Source organism: Canis lupus, chromosome 19 (assembly GCF_048164855.1).
Source record: "Canis lupus baileyi chromosome 19, mCanLup2.hap1, whole genome shotgun sequence".
NCBI lineage: Eukaryota > Metazoa > Chordata > Mammalia > Carnivora > Canidae > Canis > Canis lupus.
The window spans coordinates 41981272-41993649 of NC_132856.1; the positions used below are offsets into that span (position 1 = coordinate 41981272).

The window sequence follows — 12378 nt, forward strand, 5'->3', positions numbered from 1 at the left end:
CCTAAAGTGAGGGTTTTTAAATGCATTTTTCTAAGAAGATATTTTGAGGTCCTGGACCAAGAAGTAGCAATTGAAGTACATTGAATAAAGGTCAGATAAGAGAATATTTCTTTCTTTTTTTTTCTTTTTTAAAATTTTTATTTATTCATGAGAGAGACACAAAGAGAGAGAGAGAGAGGCAGAGACACAGGCAGAGGGAGAAGCAGGCTCCATGCAGGCAGCCCGATGCAGGACTTGATCCTGGGATTCTAGGATCACACCCTGGGCCAAAGGCAGGCGCTAAACTGCTGAGCCACCCGGGGATCCCCAATATGAAAATATTTCTGAAGGAGAATTTGATGTATTCATTGGGTAAGAGGTGAATGAAAGAAGTAATGGTGAGTTGCAAATTTCTGGTTTAGAAAACTGGGCTGCTAACGACAATATTAATCAAGAGCACAGAGAGCCAAGAGGCTTGCAATTTAATAGTGTGTCCTCAATGCAGCTTCCTCAAATCTACCAAAATAATCTATGAAGGTGCAAAAAAGTGGCAGCAATATGTCTAGGAACTCAGGAAGGTATGTGTCTTAATCTTTAGGACAGATCTGAGATAAATGTAGCTGACCTCATCTTGTGGAATCAGGAATGGCTTGGAGAAAGTTAGTCATTATCTACATCCTGTTGTCACTTTCCTGGCTCAGCTACCCGAAGCATGTACCAGTCAGGGACTAAGCAGACCTTCCTGCAGAACATTACCTGGTGCTGTTTTATACTAGAATAGTATATGTCCTTTTACTCCCTTCTCCCTAATTTTTCTCTGGGTAAGGATACTGGATCCCTGTTGGACAGGCAGAGTATTGATGGTTATTACAGTACAGAGGTGTGACCCACACTAGAGTACCGTAGGGTAGGCAGGGAAGGGACTCCTCTCTGCCTGATACACCATTTCTCAGGTGTTCCATGCATTCAGAGAATCAGTAGGAAGGGGAAGCTGGGATGCAACTAGACCAAGGCTGCAGTGAGTAAATGTGTCTAATAAGCCAGGAGTTAAATTGAAAGCAGTATGTATCCCTAGTTGTTAGCTATAATACAAATGCATTGAGTGTAGGGTCACGAACCATTTGGATTCCTTGCCTGCTAACTTCCTGGTTTATCCTTCTCTATTTCCCTTTGGAAAAATAAACAGGTAAAAAAAAAACTTTTATGTATATATTCATATTTATATATATATTTTTTTCCCCTCATCTTAGTGTTCCTTCTTTCTCATAGAAATCCTTTACGGAAGGGAGAACATACTACATATATCTTTCGTTTTGCTTTTTTCCCTAGAAATCCCTATTAGCCCTTGGAGAGCTTTCTAGTTTTTTTCTTGTAGTGTATTATTCAAATAGTTATATCATATTTTTTATAGTTCTATAATTTCTGATAATTTTTCTATTACAAATATTCAGTAAATATTTTCTGAATCTTTGAATTGCAAGAGAGACAAGTCCTGCAGCCAACCAGTGCAACAAACATAGGTTACCTACAAGGAAAATCCAGTTGATTTTAGATTTGTATAATATTGTACCCAGAAGAAAGACTGACACATAGTATTCATTTTGTTTAAAATTCATTCTTATTGGGGTGCCTCCATGGCTCAGCAGTTGAGTGTCTGCCTTTGGCTCAGGTCGTGATCCCAGGGTCCTGGGATCGAGTCCTGAATCGGGCTTCCTGCAGGGAGCCTGCTTCTCCCTCTGCCTGTGTCTCTGCCTGTCTCTCATGAATAAATAAATAAAATCTGTAAAAATAAATAAATAAATAAATAAATACATAAATAAATAAATAAATAAAATTTGTTTTTATTTTTAAATCATTTATGTACAGAATGATGTTGAACAATTTTAATTGATTCTTTTCATAATTACTCCATATCCATATCCATGTGTTTATATTGCATATGTTGTACTCTGATTTTTCTACCCATGCTTAAAAATTCAGCAGAGAGGGCAGCCCAGGTGGCTTAGCGGTTGAGCACCGCCTCCAGCCCAGGGCATGATCCTGGAGACCCGGGATCGAGTCCTGCGTCAGGCTCCCTGCATGGAGCCTGCTTCTCCCTCTGCCTGTGTCTCTGCCTCTCTCTCTCTCTGTCTCTCATGAATAAATAAATAAAATCTTTAAAAAAAAAATTCAGCAGAGATAGTACTTCTTTCCTTGTCCTTGCCACTATCATGGGATTTTCTCTATGATATATTTTATCAACTCTCTCCTATTTGAGACTACCGATCCCTAGAAAGCTGGCCTTTTAGAACCTAATAGAATTCCTGACATGAGTAGGTACTTAATATATTTGTTAATTGCTGAAAGGGCTTTAAAATCATTACAGCTTTAGAAACCAGTGAATAACAGGAAACTACGTTCACTTCCTATTTTTCCAGTAAAAGCACACATCTGTTTTATTCACTTTTCTCTTTATGTTTTTCTCTCCAAATTTAGTCTGTGCTGAGACCTATAACCCTGATGAGGAAGAGGAAGATACTGATCCAAGGGTAAGAATTGCTGCAAAGGCAGCACTTACTGCCTTATTTTATTCTGTACTTAACTCCCCTCCTCCTCTACATCATGCTGATAATTTAAATGAATACAAATTAAATTTCAACAAGGTGCTATATTTTTTATCACCAGTTTGACAGATATTAAGAAGAATGAAAGCAGGACTGGTTGAGGTTATGGTAAGAAGGGGTGCCTGCCTACCTGTAACTGTCAAAACCTTAAATATAGTCAAGCCAACTGACTCATTCTGAAAGAGAATTCATCCTTGACAAATAGCTGGATCCTTCCTGAGGATGTACAGAGATCATTGCAGTGTTGTAGTAGTTAAAAATGGGAACAATGCCTCAAAATAGGGGATTACCAGGGGTTAAGTTATGGTACATTCAAATCAAGAGAATCGGCAGCCATTGGAAATGATGGTACAGGACCAGATTTAACAGCAAGGGATCCAAGTGGTTCTTGACCCTACACTCAATAAATAACTTAAAAAAATATATTAATCTGAGGTGTCTGGTTGGCTTAGTCGGAAGAGCATTCAGCACTTAACCTCGGGGTTGTGAGTTCAAGTCCCACTTTTGGTATAGAGATTACTTTAAAAAGTAAATAAACTTTAAAATACATACATACACACACACACACATACATACATACATATATATGTTTATCCGTCTGTCTAGTGTTTATTAGTACAAATAATTATTCTGGAAGAATATATCCCAGATGTTAACAGTGGTTGTGGCAGGACTATGGTTCACTTTGGTCCTTAAAAACTCAGATTTTTAAACTTTTATTTTTTATTTTTATTTTCCTTATTATTATTTTTTTTTGGTAAAGATTTTATTTATTTATTCATGAGAGACAGAGAGAGAGAGAGAGAGAGAGAGAGAGGCAGAGGGAGAGGAAGAAGAGAAGCAGGCTCCATGCAGGGAGCCCGACGTGGGACTTGATCCCGGGTCTCCAGGATCACGCCCTGGGCTGAAGGCAGGTGCCAAACCACTGAGACACCCAGACTGCCCCCAAATTATTTTTATAAAAGCATATCTGAATCACCACTTTTAAAAGGCTAATACTATAAAAGAAGCTTCAATGATCTTTTAAGTATGCCTTAAAACGAGCAGTCCATGAAAGATTTCTCAAGTATTCTAATAATAAAATGGTACCATTGTGTGAATCTAATAGATATGTAAATTTAAAAAATTCATTCTGGATATTGTAAAATTCTTGATGACTTTTTTTTTTTTTTTTCTTGATGACTTTTAAAAGTTAAAGCAGGTTTTTTTAGTGGGGGCACCTGGGTGGCTCAGTCAGTTAAGCATCTGACTCTTGATTTCAGCTCAGGTCATGATCTCAGCATCATGAGATCAAACCCCATGTTGGGCTCTGTGTAAGTGGGGAGTCGGCTGCAGGCTCTCTCCCTTGCCCTCTGCCCCCCTGACCAACACGATCTGGCACTGGAATAATCACAGTGGTTTCCTGGCTTCCACTCTTCACTCAAGGCTGTTCTTCACTCGATAGTCAGTGTGAACCTTTAAAAACATTAGTCAGATCTTTTTCATTCCTCAGTCAGAACCTTCAAATTGCCTCCATGTGGCTAGGGAAAAGTTGTAGTTCTGCATTGTAATGCCCTCTCTGGTTTGAGCATTTCCCTCACCTAAGCCCTCAACTTGGTCTCTTCCTGATCTTTCACCCTTGCTCCGAATGAGTCACACCCATCTCCTAGTTGTTTCTCAGACATGCTTTTCACCTACCACAAGGCCTTGTTTTCACTTGCTGTTCTCTCTGCTTGAGGTGCTCTTCCCATAGAGATGTCCACATGACTCAGTCCCTCAGATCATCCTCACTTCCTTGAGATCTTTACACAAATATCACCTTCTCAGTGAGGCCTCATCTGCTCACTCCACACATACTTTTTTTTTATCACCTTTCCCCACCTTTTTTTTCCTCCTGTCCTTGTCACTCTCTTACATATTTTACAGATTTACCTGATGAGAGCAGGTGTTATTTGTGTATTCCCTGTGTCCCTAAAGGTGGAACAGTGCCTGGCACCTAGTAGATGCTTAATATCTGTTGAATGAACAAATCTATAGCCCTCTGCTTTACAGACAAGAATGCTGAGGCTCCCAGGAGATAGCTGACTTGCTGCCAGTCACACAGTCAGTGAGTGCCCCAGGGTGGGTGCTCTGCCCCCATCACCTTGCCCCTCCATGGCCAAGGACACTGCTTAGTATTTGTATAGAATTAAAGTTACAGTAAACAAACTCTTAGTTTTCCCTACTTTTTAGGAGAAAGAAAATTACTGATCTGTAAATAAAGCCAAATTGTTAAATGGAATAAAAATATTTCCCTGGTTTCATTTGGATTAACAGGTGATTCATCCTAAAACTGATCAACAGAGATGCAGACTTCAGGAGGCTTGCAAAGATATTCTCCTTTTCAAAAATCTTGATCAGGTAACGTTTTGTGTTTTTTTTTTTTAATATTTTTGTCTTTTAGCTTTTGTATATTTGTCATTTAAACAGTTTTTGTTATATTAGCCTCAGTCAAATGAGGCATAAAACTTTAGATTCATCTTACTTACAAATGTTTGCAGTGTGTTGCCTATCATAACTTATAATGAGCTTTTCAGATGACTTCCAGTATTTCTCTGAATTGCTTTGGTACTTCCTCCAAGAAAATACCATTTGAGGACCATGCAGTTTGGTCATGTTAAAAGGAGATAAACAGGTTTGCATGACTCTGGCTTAGTTTAGAGGGTCTGAATTTATGCTGCAGAGTAATTTCTCCAAAGATGCTAGTATGGAATTCTCTTCTCTGGTAGCAGTTAACCCACTGGAAGTGCATGACTTCTCAGGCCTTCGATGTGAGGCACCTCTTGTGATTACTTCTCAGCAAAGACCTCAGGTGTGGGGAGGAGTGGGTGTCTGCAGGACTCTGGTATAGAATCTCTTCTGGGAATGTCTTCCCTCCCTTGGTGAAGATAGAGAGTAGGGGCTACCTCAGGAGGTTGAAGAATCTTCAAACTTCATTACTCCTCTACTTTGAGAGCCACACACTGAAGCTACATAAATGGCTTGAGGTACTGGGCCTACCAGAGAATCCTAGAATGTGCAGAGACACGAAGGATGGAATTAGAATTCTACTACCACCCAGCTCCTGCAAATAAGTCTTCGGATGACATCCTCACAACCATCCCTGGTATCTGTAAACCAGTCTGTGTGGTTTTAAGAATAGCCAGAACTTTAGTCAGTTTTATTAGTCTCAGGCTGAATAAAAAAAAAGACCATGACCTCAAGGAAAGGCTGATTGTGAGAAATACTGGTCTGTGTCACCTATTTTCCCTAGAAGATCCATCTGTATCAATGGAAAGAAGACTTGGGATCCCTGGGTGGCGCAGCGGTTCGGCGCCTGCCTTTGGCCCAGGGCGCGATCCTGGAGATCCGGGATCGAATTCCACGTCGGGCTCCTGGTGCATGGAGCCTGCTTCTCCCTCTGCCTGTGTCTCTGCCTCTCTCTCTCTCTCTGTGGTGTGACTATCATAAATAAATAAAAATTAAAAAAAAAAAAATTTTAAAAATAAAAAAAAAATGGAAAGAAGACTTGCTGCTTTACCTACTGAACAAAACCCCTTGTAAATTTTATATCATCAGATATTCTAAGGGAAATTGCTATGTCAATCTAATATTCACAGTTTTCTTAGTATTGAAGAAAACCATTTTACCATTTCATTTATAACTAAAATTTCATATTTCATTATATTTTTCTAACATTTTTGTCATGAAAATATTCAAATACAATAAAGTTGAGAGACTTCTATGGAACACATACTTATCCACTGCTTTGATTCTATGAGTAACATTTTATTATGCTTGCTATCTTATATACCACCTACCCATCTTTCAGCAAAGAGGTCAGTAAACTTTTTCTTACAGAACTAGGTAGTAAGTATGTCTGTTATAACTATTCAGCTCTGTTATTGTAGCAGGGAAGCAGCCATAGACCATACATAAATGAAAACGTATGGCTGTGTTCCAGTAAAACATTATTTACAGAAACAGGCAGCTGTTTGCTGGCTCCTCCATTAACCCGTCTTACTCTTTTGGGTTCGTTTCAGAGTAAGTTGTAGATATCATTATACTTTCCTTTATTTTTTAATTTTTTTTAAAGATATTATTTACTTATTCATGAGAGACACAGAGAGAGAGAGAGAGAGAGAGGCAGAGACACAGGCAGAGGGAGAAGCAGGCTCCATGCAGGGAGCCTGATGTGGGACTCGATGCCGGGACCTCAGGATCACGCCCTGAGCCAAAGGCAGGCGCTAAACCCCTGAGCCACCCAGGGATCCTCTCTACTTTTCTTTAAATACTTTGGCATGTGTATCATGGAACTAAATTTCAATATTTGCATAAAGTCTTTTTTTTTTTTTAAGATTTTATTTCTTTATTCATGAGGGACACACAGAGAGAGGCAGAGGGAGAAGTAGGCTCCTCACAGGGAGCCCAATGTGGGACTCGATCCCGGACCTCGGGATCATGCCCTGAGCCGAAGGTGGACACTCAACCACTGAGTGACCCAAGGGTCCCACTTACAGTCTTTTGATATAAAGTTTACATGCAATGAAATGCGTAACTTTTAAGTGCGTTCGTTGAGGTTTGACAAATGTATACATTTGGGTGACCCAAATTCCCTAACAAATCATTTAACATTTGTTAAACACCCCGCAAAAATGCCCTCATGCCCCCTTGTGATCAATTCTGGCCCTATCTCCTCTCAGAGGCAACTACGATTTTGATTTATTCTGCAATAAATTAAATTTGCCTCTCCTCAGATTTCATATAAATGGAATCGTACAGTGTGCACTCTTTTGTGTGAGACTTCTTTCACACAGCAATTTTTGAAGCTCATCCCTGTTGCATTTATCAGTAGTTCATTTCTTTTCCTTTTTCACTTTTTATTTTGAATTAGTTTTAGACTGACAAAAAAAAGCTGCAAAAATAGTACAGAATTCCCATATACTCTTCATCCAGCTTCCCCTGGTATAAACAACTTTTTTTTTTTTTAAGATTTTATTTATTAAAAAAAAAAGATTTTATTTATTTATTCATGAGAGACACAGGCAGAGGGAGAAGCAGGCTCCATGCAGAGAGCCCGATGTGGGACTCCTTCCCGGGACTCCAGGATCACACCCTGGGCTGACAGCAGGAGCTAAACCTCTGAGCCACCCAGGGATCTCCTACATCTTAACATAACCATAGGACAATGAGCGAAACCAGGAAATTAACTGTTAGAATACTATTGGCTAAACTACAACTCTTGGGATCCCTGGGTGGCGCAGTGGTTTGGCGCCTGCCTTTGGCCCAGGGCGCGATCCTGGAGACCCGGGATCGAATCCCACGTCGGGCTCCCGGTGCATGGAGCCTGCTTCTCTCTCTGCCTGTGTCTCTGCCTCTCTCTCTCTCTCTCTGTGACTATCATAAATAAATAAAAAAAAATTAAAATAAATAAATAAATAAATAAACTACAACTCTTATTGAGATTTCACCAGTTTTCTCACTTATGGTTTTATTTTTCTGGTTAAGGATCCAGTTCAGAATCCCACTTTGTAATTTAGTTCTTATTTCTCTTTAGTCTGTCATAGTTTTCAGTCCTTTCTGGTCTTTCATGATCTTGACACTTTGAAGAGTACTGGTTCGTTATTTTATAGAACGCACCTCAATTGGATTTGTCTGATGTTTCCTTATGACTATGGAATATGGATATACATTCTTGGCCTGACTCCCAAAGAAATTATATTGTCTTTTTCTCAGAGCATCATTTCAAGGGGTCCATAATGTCAGCATGCCTTATTGCTGGTGATGTTAGTTCATTCCTCTTTTGTTGCTGAGTAATATGCCATTATATGAAAATACCAGTTTGCTAATTCTTTTTTTTTCCCCTGTTGATGGATACCTGGTCTATTTCTTGTTTTTAGCTCTTAGGAATAATGCTGTGGACATTTTGTACATGTTTTTTGTGAACTCCCCGCCCCCACCCATTTCTCCTCAGTAAAATAACTGAGGGCAAAATTGCTAAGTCATAGGGTAGGTATATGTTAGATTTTACAAAAATCTGCCAGGTCTTTTTAAAAGTGGTTTACCATTTGCATTCAACAATACATGAGCTTCCCAGTTGCTCCATATCCTTACCAATATTTGGTATTGCCCATCTTCTCAAATTTTAGCCATTCTGGTGAGTGTATTTGTTTCAGTTTGTAAAGATTTATTTACACCTACTTTGGATATAAAGCATACTTTAAAAAATAAATAAAAATATATAAATAAAATAAAAATTTATTATCCAAATCTCTGGTTTTAAATTTTCAAATTTACAGGAAAATAAAAAGAATAGTATCATGAACACTCGTGTACCTTTACCTAGACTGACCGGTTGTTAACATTTTGCCACATTTATTTTCTTTCATGTGTGTATGTACGCACACATAAGTACATGTAAACTGCTTTTTTCTTTTGTCCTGAGCCATTTATAAATATGTTTAAGACATCTTGACTCTTGGCCCCTAAATACCTTAAGATATATTTTCTAAGGGATCCCTGGGTGGCGCAGCGGTTTGGCGCCTGCCTTTGGCCCAGGGCGTGATCCTGGAGACCCAGGATCGAATCCCATATCGGGCTCCCGGTGCATGGAGCCTGCTTCTCCCTCTGCCTGTGTCTCTGCCTCTCTCTCTCTCTGTGACTATCGTAAGTAAATAAATAAAAATTTAAAAAAAACAATTAAAAAAAAAAAGATATATTTTCTAAGAACAAAGATACTCTCCTACATTAGCACAATACCATTATTAACATTGATACAGTAATGTTATCTCGCATCCATTCCATATTCAGATTTCCCCAGTAAAGTTCTCTATAGCTTTTTTGTTTTGTTTTTCAGTCCTGAATCATGTGTTGCTTTTAGTTGTCATGGTATCATTTTAGTCATCTCCAGCCTAGAATCCTCCCCTTATACCTTATTCTGTATCTTATGATACTGATGTTTTTGAAGAGTCCAGGCCAGAGAAGAGTTACTTAGAACAAGAAGCTGCCAATGGACAGCCCACAGGCCAGTTATAGCTAGGTACAGGTATATGTGTTTGGTCTGTATTGTACTTGAAAATTTGAGTTGGTACCTGTATTTAAACATGAGATTTCTGGCAACATTGGGCTCACATTCCATGTGAATGTGGAATGCATGTGAACATCACTTCCCTTATAGTATTTGTTGGCTTGTATTCAACACACATGAACCTGTGGAAATAAAGAGATGCTTTTAGTTTACTCAGTTATTTTTAGGTAGCACAGTCTTACTGACAGACACTGAATCACATGGAATTATGCAACAATAAAATTTTTCCTTGCCACGTCTTCAGTCCACATTCCTCCAAGGAGAGTCTTTCTTTGAGCTGAAGCTGATATTCATTAGTGCCCCCTGACAGCCAGTGATCTCCCTTCCTGACAGAGGGATGCTGGCCCTAGACTGAGACCACTGTTTTGTTAGAATTTAATTGCATTGTTTTGTTTTCCCTATACTTATCAATACAGTTACCTTCTGATTATAGCAGGTAATAATAAGTAAGTCATTATATGTGTTGTATATAGATGTTTGAATAGATCTCAATTTTTGAGTACCTGTTGTGTGATACTTTCCTTAGATTTTTCTCTTTTAGTCATAAAAATCAATGAGCTAGAAACTAGTAAACGCTTATTTTTTTTTTAATTTTTATTTTATTTTATTTTTTATTTTTATTTTTTTATTTTATTTATGATAGTCACAGAGAAAGAAAGAGAGAGAGGCAGAGACACAGGCAGAGGGAGAAGCAGGCTCCATGCACCGGGAGCCCGACGTGGGATTCGATCCCGGGTCTCCAGGATCGCGCCCTGGGCCAAAGGCAGGCGCCAAACCGCTGCGCCACCCAGGGATCCCTGTAAACGCTTTTTAAAATATGTGTTAACTGAGGCTCAGAGAGGTTAAGTAATGTGCGTGACTAGTCAGAGCAGTTGTGCTACTCTGTAAGGTAACTTCTAAGTCTATCCCAGCCCTTTAGATGTGATGATCCTAAAAAAAAAAAAAAAGGATTTGATCATCCTGTTAAGATCAACACCCATAGGAAGATGGCATTGCATGGTTTACAGATGGTATAGTGGAGCCATCAAGGAGCCTGACAGTCATGTGGGTGCAACTGGGAGAATGGGTACCATAACTGAGATACCTAGTTTTGCAAAAATTATGGAATGTTTTTTCAAAACAGTACGCCTCAAAAATACTTGGCAACTGTGCTGTGTACATGGAGGTACAAAGCTGAACGGTCAGGGGAAAACATTTGTTTCAGACAGCTTTTAGGATATTGCTTGAATATGGGGAACAATCCTATATGTGTACTTCCACCTTGTAGTTGCAAACTGAGATAAGCAGTCATTTTTTTCACAGCCAGTGTAAAAGCCGCCTTTTCTCTTTGTGTGTATACCTTGCAGGAACAACTTTCTCAAGTCCTTGATGCCATGTTTGAAAGAACAGTCAAAGTTGATGAGCATGTCATTGACCAAGGAGACGATGGAGACAACTTTTATGTCATTGAACGGTAGGAAATGAAACTTTGCAGATGTGTGGCTACACTTAATAAGATTCATGATTAAAGGCACCCAGTGCTTTGTTCAGCCCAGGAAGGACTTAGGATCAAGTGTACAGGCTTCCCTCTCTGCCCACTGCCTGCCCCCTGTATCTACTGCTGTTCTGAGTCCTCAGTACAACCCCATGTTTGGGTTGCTATTAGCAACACTAAAAAGTCTCCTTTACAATTAGACAAGATGGGGACGCCTGGGTGGCTCAGTGGTTAAGTGTCTGCCTTTGGCTTGGGGCATGATCCGGAGTTCTGGGATCAAGTCCCGAGTCGGGCTTCCTACATGGAGCCTGCTTCTCCCACTGCCTGTGTTTCTGCCTCTCTCTATGTGTCTCTCATGAATAAATAAATAAGATCTTTAAAAAATAAAAATAAGATTAAAAAAAGAATTAGACAAGATGTGCTTTATAAACATGTTATTTGGGCAGCCCTGGTGGCTCAGGGCAGCCCCGGTGGCTCAGTGGTTTAGTGCCGCCTGCGGCCCGGGGCATGATCCTGGAGACCCTGGGATTGTAGCTTGGGATTTTCTAGGGGGCTCCCTGTCGGGCTGCCTGAATGGAGCCTGCTTCTCTCTCTGCCTGTGTCTCTGCCTCTCTCTCTCTCTCGCTGTGTCTCTCATGAATAAATAAATAAAATCTTTTAAAAAATAATAAAAAAAAATAAACATGTTATTTGCCAGTGTTCAAGTGAATTGATTTCATAAAGAAGCCATTTTGCTATACTGTCATCTGGATCTTTCAGGCCCAGCCTAATTTACCTATGAATACACTGCCTCAACTTCCATGTCGCCGGCCCCTTCTGGCTCTGTTCCTGGTATAAGCCATGTCGGGAGACATGAAATACGTGGGTTTGACCTGCTGGCCTTAGTGTATTGTGAGCTCTTCAATTGTTAATTTCATCTTGAGGGTTCCTTCTGACCCCCTCCCAGACATGAAAAGAACCACCTTCACCAAATAATCTCCTATAGAATGTCTAGAAATGGTAACACTGGGTAAAAGGGTCTCTTTAAGGAATTTGTTAAATGTTGTTAAGTATCTTGCAAAAATATTGATATATTTAAGTTTGCCTCAGTGATGTATTGGGAGTGCCTGTTTCTCTAAATGTTTGTCAGTTCTGAATATTATTCTTTAGCAATCATTACCAGTTAACAGGTAGAATATTGCACCTTTTGGTTTCTTTATTTTAATCAGTTCTGTATCCTAGTTTTCAACAAACTACAA

The 12378-nt window shown here is 39.5% G+C and overlaps 1 protein-coding gene across 2 annotated transcripts in view; it reads left to right on the plus strand.

Annotated features, from left to right (window-relative positions):
• The window catches only part of PRKAR2A (protein kinase cAMP-dependent type II regulatory subunit alpha), a 110260-nt gene that overhangs the window by 68210 nt on the left and 29672 nt on the right, over nt 1–12378 (plus strand). For both annotated transcript variants that reach the window (XM_072786302.1, XM_072786303.1), the window contains exons 3-5: nt 2455–2507; nt 4878–4961; nt 11013–11119. In XM_072786302.1, the coding sequence (XP_072642403.1) occupies nt 2455–2507; nt 4878–4961; nt 11013–11119 (244 nt within the window). The remainder of the gene's footprint in view (nt 1–2454; nt 2508–4877; nt 4962–11012; nt 11120–12378) is intronic.